General features: G+C 40.8%; 1 protein-coding gene across 1 annotated transcript; it reads right to left on the bottom strand.

Annotated features, from left to right (window-relative positions):
* Positions 1–16,131: 16,131 nt before the first annotated feature.
* LOC135507874 (homeobox protein GBX-1-like) lies at positions 16,132–18,300 on the bottom strand. The gene is made up of 2 exons (XM_064927612.1): positions 17,743–18,300; positions 16,132–17,122 (listed from the first exon to the last, which is right to left on the bottom strand). Exons 1-2 carry the CDS (start codon positions 18,188–18,190, stop codon positions 16,608–16,610), a joined length of 963 nt encoding a protein of 320 aa, XP_064783684.1. The 5' UTR covers positions 18,191–18,300; the 3' UTR covers positions 16,132–16,607.
* Between the last annotated feature and the right edge of the window lie 336 nt (positions 18,301–18,636).

The following is an 18,636-nucleotide window of genomic DNA, read 5'->3' as shown; positions in this document are numbered from 1 at the left end:
TATTGCGCAATCTCCGGCTGCGTCCACTTTTCCATTTGGTTCAGAGGAGAAAGTCAACTGCCACGAATGATTTATCATCGAATAGATATGTGAAAAACACCTTGAGGATTGATTCTAAACAACGTTTGCCATGTTTCTGTCGATATTATGGAGTTAATTTGGAAAAAAGTTTGTTGTTGTAATGACTGAATTTTCGGGGGTTTTTCTTAGCCAAACGTGATGAACACAACGGAGCGATTTCTCCTTCACAAATAATCTTTTTGGAAAAACTGAACATTTGCTATCTAACTGAGAGTCTCTTCATTGAAAACATCCGAAGTTCTTCAAAGGTAAATGATTTTATTTGAATGCTTTTCTTGTTTTTGTGAAAATGTTGCCTGCTGAATGCTAGGCTTAATGCTATGCTAGCTATCAATACTCTTACACAAATGCTTGTGTAGCTATGGTTGAAAAGCATATTTTTGAAAATCTGAGAATACAGTGTTGTTAACAAAAGGCTAAGCTTGTGAGCCAATATATTTATTTCATTTCATTTGCGATTTTCATGAATAGTTAACGTTGCGTTATGCTAATGAGCTTGAGGCTATGATTACGCTCCCAGATACGGGATTGCTAGATGCTAGAGGTTAATCTACCCATCGTGTCCGATTTTTAAAATGTTTTACAGCGAAAACACAACATATATTTATGTTAGATGACCACCAAATTCAAAAACACACAGCGATTTTTCACAGTCACAAAAGCATAAATATAGATAAAATGAATCACTAACCTTTGATTATCTCCATCAGATGACACTCATAGGACATCATGTTATACATGTATTGTGTGGTTTGTTCGATAATGTGCATATATATATATAAAACATCTCAGTTTACATTGGCGCTTAACGTGCAGTAATGTTTTGATTCCAAAACATCCGGTGATTTTGCAGAAATACTCACAATAAACATTGATAAAAGATGCAAGTGTTATTCACAGAATTAAAGATAAATGTATCCTCTATGCAACCGCTGTGTCAGATATTTTTTTTTACTTTACAGAAAAAGAATCATCTGAGAACGGCGCTCAGAACCCAAAGAAATAGCCGCCATTTTGGCGTCAACAGAAGCTACAAAAAACACTATAAATATTCACTTACCTTTGTATATCTTCATCAGAAGGCAGTTCCAGGAATCCCAGTTCGACAATAAATTACTGATTTGTTCCATAAAGTTCCAAAAAGCCCATAATTTAGCCAGTTGTTGTTAGCTTGTTCAGCCCAGCATTTAATCCTCAAAAAGCACGAGCAATTCCTCCAGACAAAAACTCAAACAGTTCCGTTACAGGTCGTAGAAACAAGTCAAATGATGTATGCAATCCATATTTAGGATGTTTTAAACATTAATCAGCAATAAGGTTCCAACCGGAGAGTTTCATCGTCTGAAGAAACTCATTGGAACGCAAGAACACTCTTTCGTGACTGCGCGCAATAAGACCGAGGCTTTCTGCCAGACCACCCACTCAAAGAGCTATTATGAGCCCCACCTTTATAGTAGAATCATACAACCAGAATCTAAAGACGGTGACATCTCGTGGAAGGCCTAGGAAGTGCATAAACATCCGTATCTAAGATGGACATCCAATGGCACTGTTTTCTAAATTGAGTTATCACTTCCTGTTTGGATTTATTCTCAGGTTTTGTCTGCCATATGAGTTCTGTTATACTCACACACATAATTCAAACAGTTTTAGAAACTTCAGAGTGTTTTCTATCCACCAGTAATAATAATATGCATATATTCCCATCTGGGAAAGAGTAGGAGGCAGTTTATTCCCAACAGGTCTCTTAATGTCCTTGAGTGGCCCAGCCAGAACCCGGACGTGAACCCTATCGAACATCTCTGGAGAGCGCTGAAAATAGCTGTGCAGTGATGCTCCCTATCCAATCTGACAGAGCTTGAGAGGCTCTGCAGATGTGCCAAGCTTGTAGCGTCATACCCAAGAAGACTCAAGGCTGTAATCGCTGTCAAAGGTACTTTAACACCCTTCAGTTTTCATTTTTAGTAGATTTACAAAAAAATACAAATGAACTGTTTTTGCTTCATAATTAGGGTTATTGTGTGTAGATTGAGTAGGGGGGAAAACTATGTAATCAATTTTAGAATATGGCTGTACCGTAACAAAATGTGAAGAAAGTCAAGGTGTCTGAAATACTTTCCGAATGCTCTGTACATTTTCACCTAGGGCAGCAGGTAGCCTGGTGGTTAAGAGCGTTTGGCCAGTAAACGAAAGGACACTGGTTTGAATCCCTGAGCCGACTAGGCTGTTTGGGCCAATGACCATAGGAGTTGACAAGATAGCACAAACCAGGCTAAACCCGTTCCACTTTGACCAGTAATTATATCTGTCTTCCTGACGACTTACCATGGGTATTCATAGGGGAGAGTGGGGTAAGTTGAGCCAACATTGTTTCTAAAACATTGTTTCTAAAATCAAAATGTAGAATTTGATCAAATATTTAGAAAGAGGTCATCATTTCATGGGAGTCTGTTTTATTTTGATTTATTTTACCTTTATTTTACCAGGTAGGCTAGTTGAGAACAAGTTCTCATTTGGAACTGCGACCTGGCCAAGATAAAGCAAAGCAGTGTGACACAGACAACAACACAAGAGTTACACATGGAGTAAACAATAAACAAGCCAATAACACAAACAAGTCAATGACTCAGTAGAAAAAATAAATTCTATATACAGTGTGTGCAAAAGGCATGAGGAGGTAGGCAATAAATAGGCCATAGGAGCAAATAATTACAATTTAGCAGATTAACACTGGAGTGATAAATGAGCAGATGATGATGTGCAAGTAGAGATACTGGTGTGCAGAAGAGCAGAAAAGTAAATAAAATAAATACATTATGGGGATGAGGTAGGTAGATTGGGTGGGCTATTTACAGATGGACTATGTACAGCTGCAGCGATCGGTTAACTGCTCAGATGTTTAATGTTGGTGAGGGAAATCTCCAAAAAAAAAAAAGCGATCGGTTAACTGCTCAGATGTTTAATGTTGGTGAGGGAAATCTCCAAAAAAAAAAAAAGTCTCCAACTTCAGCGATTTTTGCAATTCATTCCAGTCACTGGCAGCAGAGAACTGGAAGGAAAGGCGACCAAAGAGGTGTTGGCTTTGGGGATGATCAGTGAGATATACCTGCTGGAACGTGTGCTACGGCTGGGTGTTGTTATCGTGACCAGTGAACTGAGATAAGGCGGAGCTTTACCTAGCATAGACTTAAAGATAACCTGGAACCAGTGGGTCTGGCGACGAATATGTAGCGAGGGCCAGCTGACTAGAGCATACAGGTCGCAGTGGTGGGTGGTATAAGGTGATTTGGTAACAAAACGGATGGGCAGTGGAAATCTCAGAATTGTTGATGGCCTTCCTAAGCCAGGATTCAGACACTGCAAGGACATCGGGGTTTGCGGAGTGTGAGTAAAACAAACTTAGGGAGGAGGCTTCTGATGTTGACATGCATGAAACCAAGGTTTTTTCGATCACAGAAGTCAACAAATTAGGATGCCTGGGGACACGCAGGGCCTGGGTTTACCTCCACATCACCCGAGGAACAGAGGAGGAGTAGGATGAGGGTACGGCTAAAGGCTATCAAAACTGGTCGCCTAGAGCGTTGGGGACAAAGAATAAAAGGAGCAGATTTCTGGGCGTGGTAGAATAGATTCAGGGCATAATGTGCAGATGGGTATGGTGAGGTGTGGGTACAGCGGAGGTAAGCCCAGGCACTGAGTGATGATAAGAGAGGTTCTATCTCTGGATAAGCTGGTTATAATGGGTGAGGTCACCGCATGCGTGGGAGATGGGACAAAGGAGGTATCAGAGGTATAATGAGTGGAACTAGGGGCTCCATTGTAAACTAAAACAATGATAACTAACCTAAACAACAGTATACAAGGCATATTGACATATGAGAGAGACATACAGCGAGGCATAAAGCAATCACAGGTGTTGAATTGGAGAGCTAGCTAAGACAACAACAGGTGAGACAACAACAGCTAATCAGCTAAAACAACAACAGGTAAAATGGTGATGAATAGGCAGAGAGGGTCGGTTATCTACACACAGAGCCTGAGTTCACGGCTGGGGCTGACAGATAAAAGAAAAAGAATGGAGTACCGTGATTAATGGTCAGGCATCAGCTATGTAGCCAAGTGATCATAGGGTCCAGGGGGCAACAATAGATAGGACAGGGAAGCCGCGGAGTAGTCTTTACTAAGCTAGCATGCGGAGGACACAGCGTTTAAAGTTAGTAGCCCGGGGCTAGTAGAAGCGTCTGCTCCGACGTCCGACGGAGGTCGGTTGTAGGCACAGAGGATGGAGTATTCATCGGCAGACCTGTCGTGGTGGTGCGGCGGGGCGCCGTGTCGACTAAGAATCCAAGCCAGATGGCGAAAGAGGTATTGTATTTGTAGTAATTTAGTTTTCTATCCGGAAGATGCGCCTGGCTCATGGCTAACTGGTGCTAGCTTTGGGGCAGGGGCGTTAGCCACTATAGCCACTCGGTAGCAGCGGTGATCCGGTGCAAAGGTCCAGAGCTTACGGCAAGGATCCGGTGGAGTAGTGTGTTCTAGCCGTGTTTGGGTGGAGTCCGGGTGAACAACTGAGTAGGCCGGGAGGTGGGCCTCAGGGATAGCTTCGGTACTGGGTAACTCGGTGGGTGCTAGCTAACTGTGAAGATCAGGAGAATGGTCCAGGGATTACGGCAGGAATCCGGTGTTGTAGTGAAGAGACAGTCCATTACTGGTAGGCTGGCAAGTACTATCCAAGCTAAAAAAGGGCTGGTACCTGTACAGAAGGTAAAGGCCGCTAGCAGTGGGTAATAATGACTAAATAGCTTGTAGTTAATTAGCTGGTTAGCTTCTGATGGCTAGGGGTTCTTGCTACAATTCAAACTAATAGCGGTTCCGTATCACATTGGGTGAGGCAGGTTACCGGAAGGTATAATTGAACTAAAATGGAGAAGAGATTGAAAATAAAATTGAAATATATACATTAAAGGCGAAAAAGTACAAAAGTACATGAGAGGACGAACAAAACACGTCTGCACTGCTATGCATCTTGGAATATTGTGAAGGAAGAATCCACATGGACAAAGTGATAATCAAGTTAGGTCCAAAAAGTCAAATGAATGTATTGAGTTAAGAGGTTTTATGATGCTTGTGTCTAAACCAAAGTAGATCATTTTAAGATTGTTCTATACATAAGTACGGGTCTCTATATGCTTCAATATGTGCATCCTTTGTGGGCTAATAGTCAAAATGTTTGCCTTGGGGTAAGTTGAGCCAATGATTGAGCCAATTGAAATGTTTTCTTTCCAGGAGTACTGCAAGCCATTATCACTGGGCTATGAGGGACAAAATGGCAAGTGTTAATAAAATGTACAGTGTTTGTTAGGTGTTAAGCCTGTGTTAAAAGATGCTTAAAATTACTAAAAGACAAAAAAAATCATTTGTGATTATGTTGACTTGTACTTGGGAATAAAGATAGACATGGTTTTCTAAAAGGTAGTGGTAATATTTCCTTCAGTACAAAAATGTGTTGGCGGCTTAACTGACCCTGTCACAATGCCCAACTTACCCCATACCTGGGGTAAGTTGTGTCTGGAGACCACTTTTTTTGGAAATGCTATGTTTTCAAAACGGTAATGTTTACATGAATTATGATCATTTCGAGGGAAATACCACATCCTGAAATATATGTAGATATCTTTGTTAGAAAGAATACTATATTTCCCTGGACGGAATGATGCTGAATGTAAATGTCTCTCCTTACCCCATTCTCATTTACTCTGTCCTTCCTGACAACCTCCTGAATAACCATTCATGATTTCCCCCTCCATCATACGTGACCAGCAGTGATATCCATGCATCTTCGGACCTGACCTCTCATAACTATTTCTCCACACTCACCTCCATATCTTTACCTATTGCTAACCAGAGTTTCTCAGCATCTCTCCATCTCTCTCTTCCCTTCGTACCTTTCCCCTTCTCTTCATCTCCTTCTCGCTTTCTCTTTCTCCATATCTCTCTCTCCCCGTTCTTGGCTCTTTCCTTCTCCAACTCTCTCACCCATCCCTCCCTCTCCCATTCTTTCTCCCTTCCCTGTTCTTCCTACTCTCTACCCCCTCATTCCATCTCTCTCTCTCTGCCCCCCTTGGCTCGTGTTCATGCATTTAGTTTCTCCGCTGTTAATTTGCCTGAGAATGCATTAGCTGTAATGAAGGCTGAGGGCCGAGGGAATCCTCCAGGGTTCCATTAATCATCCCCCCTCAGACAGGCAACCTTGATTACAAGTGGCAAGAAATTCATTAGAGCCAGGCCTCTGACAACTCTTATCTCCGCCACTAGATCTGACTCATTAGGCAGCCAAATTAAAGCTATGATGGCCCTGATGAAACTCAGCGCTTGTTTATCTTGTGCGATTTGATGCATCTGCCCATACATCACGCTTGGAGATGGAGAGGGGGATGTCCTGCATGCAGACTCTGCCAGGAAGTCAGGGCTTTCGTCTGGGCACGGGTATGGGATGGAATGTCCTGGCTCTCTATGCGCGGCTATCTAGGAAAATATAGGCGCAGATTTCATACATACATTTCATACATCACTGTTGAAGATGTGAAGGGGGCTTCCAGCATGCAGACCCTCCCAAGAGGTCAGACAGGCCTCGGGTCCATGTATAATACTGTCTCTACACTCACTGTGAGGGATGGGATGGTCTCTCTGTCTTGCCATGCAGCTCTCTAGCAAGGAAAGAATCTTAACTAAATTTAGATCTCAAGAAAATGTATAATGTGTCTCAGTTAGGGGGCTGTGTTTAGGCATAAGTACTATGGCATCAATGTAAAAATAATTGTATGATACTCAGTACAATACTACAATGAATGGTGTAAGCAATTTGGCCATGTTCTCCTTATTTATTCTCATGGAAAATTACAGTTTCTCTTGCAACAACTGCAGTATTTCAGCTGGGAATATGTCATTGTACTTTAATTGTGTATAAATTCACCTAGTCTGAAATAGCCATAACACTCTGGTACTAAGTAATCTACTTGACATCCAGCATTCGTCAGCTCTCTTAAGACCATAATAAAACCTCCATCACTTACTCCCGACAACATTAATCCTTATATCACCATCCCAGTGTCACAATCTTGATGCATGAAGTGGACAATAACAAATGACTTCACATTGTCATGGTTGGTCAGATGGCAATGCTACTCATGCCCTTTGTTAGCCAAGTTATGCAGTTGGGCTTTTGATACAAATATCATTGCCAAAACCAACAGCAGGCTTAAGCTGTGCATTTACTTTAACTTAGCCTTATAGTTTGATATAGGCTATGGTTCTCAGATACTGTATTATATCACTTCAATCATTGAAGTTCAACGGCAGCTTAAAATCTTGATTGTTATTTCCTAAAAGGACATAAGGAAGATATTAACTTTCCCCCATGGCTTTTGAGGCCCATGTCAACAGTTGCACCACTTGTTACTCGGTTAATATTTAATAAAAACAATATTTAGTTTATAAGTCAAGATATGTCTCAAGTTCAGTTTATTATATAGTCTTCATGGACATGTGGAGACCTCCCAGCTAGCACATTTGGTTTCCCATTGGCTCTGGGAATGAAGCCATAAGTTTCCTGACCTGTAAAACTGAACTTTTTTTTAACCGTCCTGAGAACTAAAGTGAAGATTTTGCCTGTTCTGGGAAGTACATGTTTTGGTTGTGGCGAGGTTCTGAGAATGTTTTAGTATGGTTACCTTAAAGTTTTCCTGGGTTTTATTAACTTTCTGAGAATGGAAATTATAGGTTATTTGAATGTAATTAAATAACGTTCTGAGAAAATGTTTCAATAAGAATTTTAATAACACTGCTGGTTTAGTTTGGGTTAACTACCAAGCGGTGCAGTGGTCTAATGCACTGCATCTCAGCACAAGAGGTGTCACTGCAGTCCCTGGTTCAAATCCAGGCTGCATCACATCTGGCTGTGATTGGAAGTCCCATATGGCGGCGCACAATTGGCCCAGTGTCATCTGGGTTTGGCTGAGGTAGGCTGTCATTGTAAATAAGAATTTGTTCTTAATTAACTGACTTGCCTAGTTAAATAAAAGGTTAAAACTGTTTATAACTCCAAGCATAGATAGGACACATGGATATTAATTTGCTTGGGCATTAATCATGCAAACATGTTTCATTTTTATTGTGGCATGGCATCAGTGAGATTTAAACCTATGATATTATGTTCTATATCCAATTAATTAGTCCACTGCAGCTCCAGAATGAATCTAGCAGGATGCAGATATATATTTTTTCCTCATACAAAGCTGTACAATTTTGTCTATTCAAACAGACCCCATTTCAAAGGGTACAAGCACTCATTAAAATCACACTTAACAAGATAGACGATAGTGAGAGTTTTGTTGACGCTGAGAACGGAATATATATGTTTTTAAATAACATTCTTTTAACGTTTTTTGAACTGTACTAATGTTTTCTTGTGGGTTTCTACGGAAAGTTTTATTCATGTTCTGAGAACATGACTTTAAATAGAACCATGAAGAAACTTGAAGAAAACTGAAGTACTGACGTTCCCACAGAAGAACGTTGTTTCTTAATGTTCTCTGAACGTTCTGAGACATGACTTTAAATACAACCATGAGGAAACCTGTAGGAAACGTTACACTTAAGTACTAAAATTCCCACCTGAGAAACATGGTTTTGTGCAAGCTGGGTATCCATTCCCAGACCTTTGTGGGGAGGTTGCATGCAAAATAACCATAGGACACCATGCTCTCACCTAGCTCTAAAACACACATGGTTCTCAGAACCTTATGTGCTAACTGGGCTATCTCTCTTCCATTTTGAGCAATGTGTTGGTTCAGAACTGGTGCGAGCTGATTAATTAAGCTACAGTAATATATTATAATATAGCTACAGGATCATAAGAGCCCAATTTGGGAACAGTTCAAAGAGACCTATCGTGTCCAAACTCACATCCGGATACTAAGGCAAGCAGAGCTTGATATTTTGTACAGCCGACCCCGCAGCCTTCCCCTTTAGAAATTTGGCATCCCCACTTTAGATGGACCATAGACTCAAGCATTAAATTGCCATGTAAAAACTCCTCTGGGTTGAGAGAGAGAACTAGAAAAGGAGGATGAAGGATATCTGCAGAATTGGGTGAGCCTACCCAGCTAGCATATAACGTTCTGAGAACCATATGTTTCTTAGAGCTTGGTGTGAGTATGGTTGTCCTATGGCTATTGTGCATTAAACCTTCCCACAACTTTATGGGAATGGTGCAGGATATCCAGCTAGCACATAATGTTCTGAGAGCCATAAGTTTCTTAGGTGGGAATTTCAGTACTTCAGCACAACGTTTCCTACAGATTTCTTCATGGCTCTATTTCAAGTTGTGTTCTCAGAATGTTCTGAGAACATTAAGAAACAACATTCTTCTGTTGGAATTTCTGTACATCTGCATACATTTTCTGCAGGTTTCCTGATGGTTCTATTTAAAGGCATGTTCTAAGAATATTCAGAGAATGTTAAGAAACAGATAACACAACAGCAGTAGGTTTGATTACGAACAACAACATTGTTGTGAAAAGGTGCAACAGCGTCTCTTCAACCTCAAGAGGATGAAGAAATGTGGCTGTCACCTAAAACCCTCAAAAACTTTTATAGACGCACAGTTGAGAGCATCCTGTCAGGCTGCATCACCGCCTGGTACGGCAACTGCATCACCCATAACCGCAGGGCTCTCCAGAGGGTGGTGCGGTCTGCACAACACATCACCTGGGTCAAACTACCTGCCCTCTAGGACACCTACAGCAGCCGATGTCACAGGAAGGCTAAAAAGATCATCAAGGACAACAACCACCCGAGCAACTGCCTGTTCAGCCCACTACCATCCAGAAGGCGAGGTCACTACAGGTGCATCAAAGCTGGGACCAAGAGACTGATACATAGCTTCTATCTCAAGGCCATCAAACTGTTAAACAGCCCTCACTTAACCCAGTGAGGCTGCTGCCTACATACAGACTTGAAATCATTGGCCACTTTAATAAATGTATCACTAGTCACTTTAATAATGCCACTTTAATAATGTTTACATACAGTGGGGAGAACAAGTATTTGATACACTGCCGATTTTGCAGGTTTTCCTACTTACAAAGCATGTAGAGGTCTGTCATTTTTATCATAGGTACACTTCAACTGTGAGAGACGGAATCTAAAACAAAAATTCAGAAAATCACATTGTATGATTTTTAAGTAATTAATTAGCATTTTATTGCATGACGTAAGTATTTGATACATCAGAAAAGCAGAACTTAATATTTGGTACAGAAACCTTTGTTTGCAAGTACAGAGATCATACGTTTCCTGTAGTTCTTGACCAGGTTTGCACACACTGCAGAAGGGATTTTGGCCCACTCCTCCATACAGACCTTCTCCAGATCCTTCACATTTCGGGGCTGTCGCTGGGCAATACGTACTTTTAGCTCCGTCCAAATACTTTCTATTGGGTTCAGGTCTGGAGACTGGCTAGGCCACTCCAGGACCTTGAGATGCTTCTTACGGAGCCACTCCTTAGTTGTCCTGGCTGTGTGTTTCGGGTCGTTGGCATGCTGGAAGACCCAGCCACGACCCATCTTCAATGATCTTACTGAGGGAAGGAGGTTGTTGGCCAAGATCTCGCGATACATGGCCCCATCCATCCTCCCCTCAATACGGTGCAGTCATCCCGTCCCCTTTGCAGAAAAGCATCCCAAAGAATGATTTTTCCACCTCCATGCTTCACGGTTGGGATGGTGTTCGTGGGGTTGTACTCATCCTTCTTCTTCCTCCAAACACGGCGGGTGGAGTTTAGACCAAAAAGCTCTATTTTTGTCTCATCAGACCACATGACCTTCTCCCAATCCTCTTCTGGATCATCCAAATGGTCATTGGCAAACTTCAGACGGGCCTGGACATGCGCTGGCTTGAGCAGGGGGACCTTGCGTGCGCTGCAGGATTTTAATCCATGACGGCATAGTGTGTTACTAATGGTTTTCTTTGAGACTGTGGTCCCAGCTCTCTTCGGGTCATTGACCAGGTCCTGCCGTGTAGTTCAGGGCTGATCTCTCACCTTCCTCATGATCATTGATGCCCCTCGAGGTGAGATCTTGCATGGAGCCCCAGACCGAGGGTGATTGACCGTCATCTTGAACTTCTTCCATTTTCTTATAATTGCGCCAACAGTTGTTGCCTTCTCACCAAGCTGCTTGCCTATTGTCCTGTAGCCCATCCCAGCTTTGTGCAGGTCTACAATTTTATCCCTGATGTCCTTACACAGCTCTCTGGTCTTGGCCATTGTGTAGAGGTTGGAGTCTGTTTGATTGAGTGTGTGGACAGGTGTCTTTTATACAGGTAACAAGTTCAAACAGTTTCAGTTAATACAGGTAATGAGAGGAGAACAGGAGGGCTTCTTAAAGAATAACTAACAGGTCTGTGAGAGCAGGAATTCTTACTGGTTGGTAGGTGTTCAAATACTTACGTCATGCAATAAAATGCAAATGAATTACATAAAAATCAAACAATGTGATTTTCTGGATTTTTGTTTTAGATTCCGTCTCTCACACTTGAGGTGTACCCATGATAACAATTAAAGACCTCTACATGCTTTGTAAGTAGGAAAACCTGCAGTGTATCAAATACTTGTTCCCCCCACTGTATCTTGCATTACACATCGCATATGTATTTACTGTATTTTATACCATCTACGGCCTCTTGCCTATGCTGCTCGTCATTGCTCATCTATATACAGTGAGGCAAAAAAGTATTTAGTCAGTCACCAATTGTGCAAGTTCTCCGACTTAAAAAATATGAGAGAGGCCTGTAATTTTCATCATAGGTACCAAACAAAACAAGAATTTTTTTTCTCCAGAAAATCACATTGTAGGATTTTCTTATGAATTTATTTGCAAATTATGGTGGAAAATAAGTATTTGTTCACCTACAAACAAGCAAGATTTCTGGCTCTCAAAGACCTGTAACTTCTTCTTTAAGAGGCTCCTCTGTCCTCCACTCGTTACCTTTATTAATGGCACCTGTTTGAACTTGTTATCAGTATAAAAGATACCTGTCCACAACCTCTAACAGTCACACTCCAAACTCCACTATGGCCAAGACCAAAGAGCTGTTAAAGGACACCAGAAACAAAATTGTAGACCTGCACCAGGCTGGGAAGACTGAATCTGCAATAGGTAAGCAGCTTGGTTTGAAGAAATCAACTGTGGGAGCAATTATTAGGAAATGGAAGACATACAAGACGACTGATAATCTCCCTCAATCTGGGGCTCCACGCAAGATCTCACCCCGTGGGGTCAAAATGATCACAAGAATGGTGACAAAAATCCCAGAACCACACGGGGGGACCTAGTGAATGACCTGCAGAGAGCTGGGACCAAAGTAACAAAGCCTATCATCAGTAACACACCCCGCCAGGGACTCAAATCCTGCAGTGCCAGACGTGTCCCCCTGCTTAAGCCAGTACATGTCCAGGCCCGTCTGAAGTTTGCTAGAGAGCATTTGGATGACCCAGAAGAAGATTGGGAGAATGTCATATGGTCAGATGAAACCAAAATAGAACTTTTTGGTAAAAACTCAACTCGTTGTGTTTGGAGGACAAAGAATGCTGAGTTGCATCCAAAGAACACCATACCTACTGTGAAGCATGGGGGTGGAAACAACATTTTCAACCCCATAGAAAATCATTGGAGGGAGTTGAAAGTCCGTGTTGCCCAGCAACAGCCCCAAAACATCACTGCTCTAGAGGAGATCTGCATGGAGGAATGGGCCAAAATACCAGCAACAGTGTGTGAAAACCTTGTGAAGACTTACAGAAAACGTTTGACCTAAGTCATTGCCAACAAAGGGTATATAACAAAGTATTGAGAAACTTTTGTTATTGACCAAATACTTATTTTCCACCATAATTTGCAAATAAATTCATTACAAATCCTACAATGTGATTTTCTGGATTTTTTTTCTAATTTTGTCTGTCATAGTTGAAGTGTACCTATGATGAAAATTACAGGCCTCTCTCATATTTTTAAGTGGGAGAACTTGCACAATTGGTGTCTGACTAAATACTTTTTTGCCCCACTGTATTTATATGAATATATTCTTATTCCTTTACTTAGATGTGTGTATGTTAGGTAGTTGTTGTGGAATTGTTAGATTACTTGTTAGATATTGCTGCACTGTCGGAACTAGAAGCACAAGCATTTTGCTACACTTGCAATAACATCTGCTAACCATGTGTATGTGACCAATACAATTTGATTTGATTCGATTTGAACAATGTTCTTCTGTGGGAATTTAAGTACTTCAGCATAACACTTCAGGTTTCCTCATGAATCTATGTTCTCAGAACATTAAGAAAACTTTCCATAAAAACCACAAGAAAATATTAGTAAAGTTTAAATAACTTTCAAAGAATGTTATTTAAAAACATATACATTCCTTTCTCAGCGGCAACAAAACGCTACCTTGTTAAGTGTGCGCAGGTGTGTTGGCCATGCCCACTAATTGGCCACACCTGATGATAATGAGTGCTTGCTTTTTTTTACATGGGGTCTGTTTGAATAGACTAACATCAACAGCTTTGTATGAATTTAAAAAAACATGGTATGCTAGCTCCATCCTGGTGGCGCAGTGGACTAATTAAACAAATAGAACAAAAGATCATATGTTGGATTCTCACTGATGCCATACCACAATAAGAATTGTGTGTGCATGATTAATGCCCAAGCAAATTAATGTCCATGTGTCCAATCTGTGCTTGGAGTTCAACACTGTTAATTAAGCTAGCAGTGTTATTAAAAGTCTTATTGAAACATGTCCTCAGAACGTTAATTCATTACTTTCAAATAACATAGATTTTCTGTTCTCAGAACGTTAATAAGACCTCCCAGGAAAACTTTCAGGGAACCATAGTCAAACGTTCTCAGAACTCCCTGCAAACTAAAAATATACCTTCCCAGAACAGGCAAAATGTGCACTTCCATTCTTAGAATGTTTAATAAATGTTCAGTTTTACTGGTCAGGATAATTATGGCTCCGTTCCCAGACCCAAGGGGAAACCAAAAACGTCCCACAACTTCCAAGGAACCAAATGTGCTAACTGGATACACATCCAGGTAGTACATTTTAACAATACACCTATAGGGTTTTGATTTTGTGTCCTTAAGTGGCACATAACATTTCAAGGAGTGATATGACAGAGTAAATTATATTTTTGTCATATGACGATGCATGATGACATCCACTTTGTTTGAATAGTGTTGGAATAGGCTTAGCTCACTGTAACGTCTTGGGTGTGTCCATGCATCCCCACGCTAACTCTGTTCTGTTCCCTCAATTAGCAGCTAAGCACTAAAACACACACCAAACATTCTGGCGTCATCGGAGGTCGAGACTCTAAAATCATTCAACCTCGACCAACAACTGTCAGCTCTGGCATTGCCTATTTGAAGTCGGAAATTAATTAGTCAAAGCAATTGTTTTTTAATTTACAATAGGCTAATATTGTATTATATTTCGTTTAATATTATCATATTATCTCTTCACTTATTTCCGTTATACCTAATCTGTATCGTCATAATTGAGTTGACTTCAACATGACAGCATAATGCAAAGCAGGTGTCGCTAATTAGCTTAATTTATTGACTCAAATATCGCGCTTGATAATTTCGTGGACATGTGTGGGATCAGTTATTCGAACAGGGAGTAGGTCTACCTGAGATAACATCTGCTGAGATAACATCTGGGGGAAAATATTTTATAACGTTTTCAGCACGTGTAGTAACGACGACACAAGCCTATATATAGCCTAAAATAAATTGGTTTTACAGGTGCACCAGTAACAAATATTTGCTAGCTTTTTTCACGTTCTATTTGTGATTTTTATGACTTGCTCTTAGGTTTGAAATGGATGGAAATGGATCTATACTTGAATACAAAATGAATTACATACACATCAAAATACGTTTAACATGAATCTGTAGCGACCAAATGAAGTTGCAGCTGTGAAAATGTATTCTGTATTCCTGAGTTGCTTATATACATAAAACACACACACATACACACACACACACACTGTTCAGTGTTCATCCTCCCTGGTCTGGTCTCCTCAACTCCTATAAGAATGTATGTTTTGACCGTTCTAATGGCGCTCCATCACTCCACCTCGAGACAACATGCCCTCCTAAAGATAACTGCTGCTTCCAGTCACAAAACCCTCGTCTGTTCTCTCCTTTATCTCTGTCTGCTTAATGAGAACCTTCATTGAATGTATATCATCAACGCCTAGATAGGGCGAACTGCTGGACTTTGCACACAGTAGGTGAAGTGGAATATGATTTAGTATTCAGTAGTATCAGTCGTCCAATTATGTAGCTAATCCACTCACGATAGGAGACACGTTTGTATTTTTTCAAGACCTACAATATCATTACATTGCAAACTCATCCAGGCCTACAGTGTGCAAAAATGTCTTCATATTCATGCCAGATATTACATAGGTATACAATACAGACGTTTTATTTACTTATTATCTGAAATCAATAATATCAGATTATTAAGGCCTATTTTACAAAGCAAAACAACTTTTGAGATTGAGATAATATATGAGAATTTCCATAACTATTATGAATATGTGTATTATAATGAATTATCAATTATATTATTCCAAATTGTTTTATTATTTGTTTATTGTTATAGTTCACTTCCAAGTTTTAGTAGGCTATTAAAATACAGTGTCATGTAATAGCCTAGTGGTATTTTACTTAATGAATGCGAGGAAAATATATTCTTTAGAAAGATAGCTCACTGTTAATTTTCTGAGAGCAGACAGATGCTATATATAAAGCACAAATCACTATCTCTAAAACTATGGCTAAAACAGCAATAATAATGCATTTAGATACATACCTTTAATATAAATTGATTTAATAAGTCAATATACTTTACAGTATTTCCTTGTTTGGTTATTTATTTTTCTTCACATATTTTTTTCTCTCACAAACAGCTGGCGAATACAGTTCTTACAGTAGCCTACCAAAAATGAAAACTTTGTAAGGTACATGCAACATGTGATCAACGAAACGATACCAAATACAACAATGTTGAAATAGCTTCACCGAATGAAGCACATGCAGATAATAAACAGAACATTTATAGGCCCTAGATATAAATATTTTAGAAAATAATGTTTACAATCTCATTTCATAGTGGCTGTCTGTGTCACCCGACACATAATATTTACAAATGTACAAACAATAAATAAAACATGATATCATTTTTGACAAATTCATTAATCTGCCAAGCGATAACATGATATCCTATGTTGTCAAGTTAATCGGACATTATGTCTCTTGTGATGTAAAAAGTAATCTTGCTGACCAAAAAATTCCATCCCTTTTTGTGCTTCATGCATTTAACAACCCTGAACTTTCTTTTGTCAGAATTAATGTCCGTTTATTTTTTAAAGTTTAGGCCAGGATAGTTCATCATGGCCTTGTTTGCTCTATCTGTTGGTGTTGACTCCTCACCGCAAACCTGTTGACGTGCACTGGAATGGGGACCACAATTTTGGGGTTTCTCACAGGCTCACCCGACCTGTTATTGACGTTTCCCGCTTTGATTCTTTTCCATTTGGCCCTACGATTCTGGAACCAAATTTTGACCTGCACCTCGCTCAATTTAAGTGCGTGTGCTATTTGAGAGCGTTCGGTGAGCGAAAGGTACTTTTTACAATGAAATTCCTTCTCAAGTTCAAGTAGCTGCTCGCTTGTAAAAGCTGTCCGTCTTCTTCTGCTCTTTCCTGCTGAGCTTCCTGGTGGTAATGCTTCCTGTGACCCGGGTTTTAGTTTACTCTTTTGGGATAAAGAACCACAGTTGTTCCCATCGGAGAAGCTTTCGTTCTCGCTGTCGACGGCAGAGCTGTCATCTCGGTCACTGCAAACTGCGTCTGCTGATTTCAGGTCAAACTTCTCATCGTCAGAGCTGTACAATTTAGTCTCACCTAAAAAGTGACAATGAAGAAAGACAACATATATTACAACCAGTTATGTTCAGCCAACACGTTTATCTCACAAATGCAAATTAGGCATTTATCTCTTTAAAAATTCAGAGACATTGTCTTGGCCACATAAGCCTCTAAAATGAAAATGGAATAGGCATGTTGGAGAGTTCGTATTCTGCCTTATTTTCGTAAAAGGAAATTAGTAGGCCTATAGTGCCATTTATAACACCTGTATTAACGTAACATTGGCCAATGTCACGTTAAGTAAAAAACTGTGTAAAATTATGCCTAATGTAACAAATAGATTGAAGACAGTGTTTCACAAAATTGAGTTAGGTTACACAATTCGACTTAATACACATTTGAACGTGTGGTTTGTCATGAAACAATGTATTTGTGGAATAGTATGTTATGATGACAATTTCAGCCTTCGAAAAAGTGTGGATGGTGTCTTAAATGTCAGCATCATATTTGCCTTGGATAAACTGCGTGTAACTTTATGCTCAGAACTGAGTGTCTTTTTTTGTTGCTAAATGTCCATGCAGTCCAGTCCAAACTCTAATTTCGGTCTCAACGTGTCAATCTAACGGAAACGTATGGACACTGGGACTGGAGCTTACCTGGCATAGTTTGAAAAGTTTCCGAGAAGTTGAGTAAGTCCGATCCCTTGTCTCTTCCATGCAGATCATCTGAGTGGGGGCTCTCTATTCTCCTCGTTCCAGGGTCGGCACTTAACCGAGGTCCGGGGAGCTCTTGGGGAGGATAGAAACTATCCGGCGGATCCGAGAAACTCGGCAGTGTTGTGGTGAGAGCCACCATGGACGGCATCCCCTGTCCCAAACTCGCACAGAATGTGTTGGTAAGACGTCCAGCGAAAGATGCCAACGGCGCCAAAGGAGGTATGCCAGACGGTAAATGTGAATGAGATAAAGATTGAGGAATCATCAAGGGTCTGTACGGCATAAACATCGGGTAGCCAGTGTAGAGCAGGTGTCCCGGCCGAGGCTGCGGAGTTCCTATCAAGGAGTCGATCGAAAACGCCGTCCCTTGGCCGCCCGGTCTCTGCATTGTGAAGAAAATTGTGGCTTATTTTTTCGAAAACTCAGGCGCCCGTTCCTTCCCTCAACAAATCGCCAAACCTTAGATTCAAAGGTCGAGTGAAGTTATTAGGTCCCTTCGCTGTGATGTTATCCCGTTGACTAACCAGCTCCTCGAAACCTCCTCAAGCTTACTGAAACCTGACGCTTTCTTGTTTTGTGCCCACTCCCTGTCCCCCTATTTGTCACACACTGAGACATAAACACACGCTCTCCCCCTCTACGTCTCCCTCCCTCCACTTCTTTCTCACTTCAATTCAATGGGCTCTCTCCCACACGCACAGGCACACACGCACGCACACACACAGACACACACACACACACAGAGCGAGAGCCCTAGCTTATCATCTGCAATACAAGAGGAATGAAAGGGGGTGTACCCTGGGGACTCATCCATCTTCCTCAAATTACGCTTCA

The sequence above is a fragment of the Oncorhynchus masou genome, chromosome 3 (assembly GCF_036934945.1).
Source record: "Oncorhynchus masou masou isolate Uvic2021 chromosome 3, UVic_Omas_1.1, whole genome shotgun sequence".
NCBI classification, from domain to species: Eukaryota; Metazoa; Chordata; class Actinopteri; order Salmoniformes; family Salmonidae; genus Oncorhynchus; species Oncorhynchus masou.
The sequence above is the reverse complement of the archived record's forward strand: the minus strand, read 5'-3'. Positions and strand labels throughout refer to the sequence as shown.

What these genes read in the sequence shown, in the direction of transcription:
- LOC135507874 (XM_064927612.1), bottom strand. Translation starts at nt 18,190, where the DNA reads ATGCAGAGACCGGGCGGCCAAGGGACGGCGTTTTCGATCGACTCCTTG. An exon ending in AACTTTTCAAACTATGCCAG is followed by an intron (nt 17,123 to 17,742) that starts GTAAGCTCCAGT and finishes GTCACTTTTTAG; the next exon opens with GTGAGACTAAATTGTACAGC.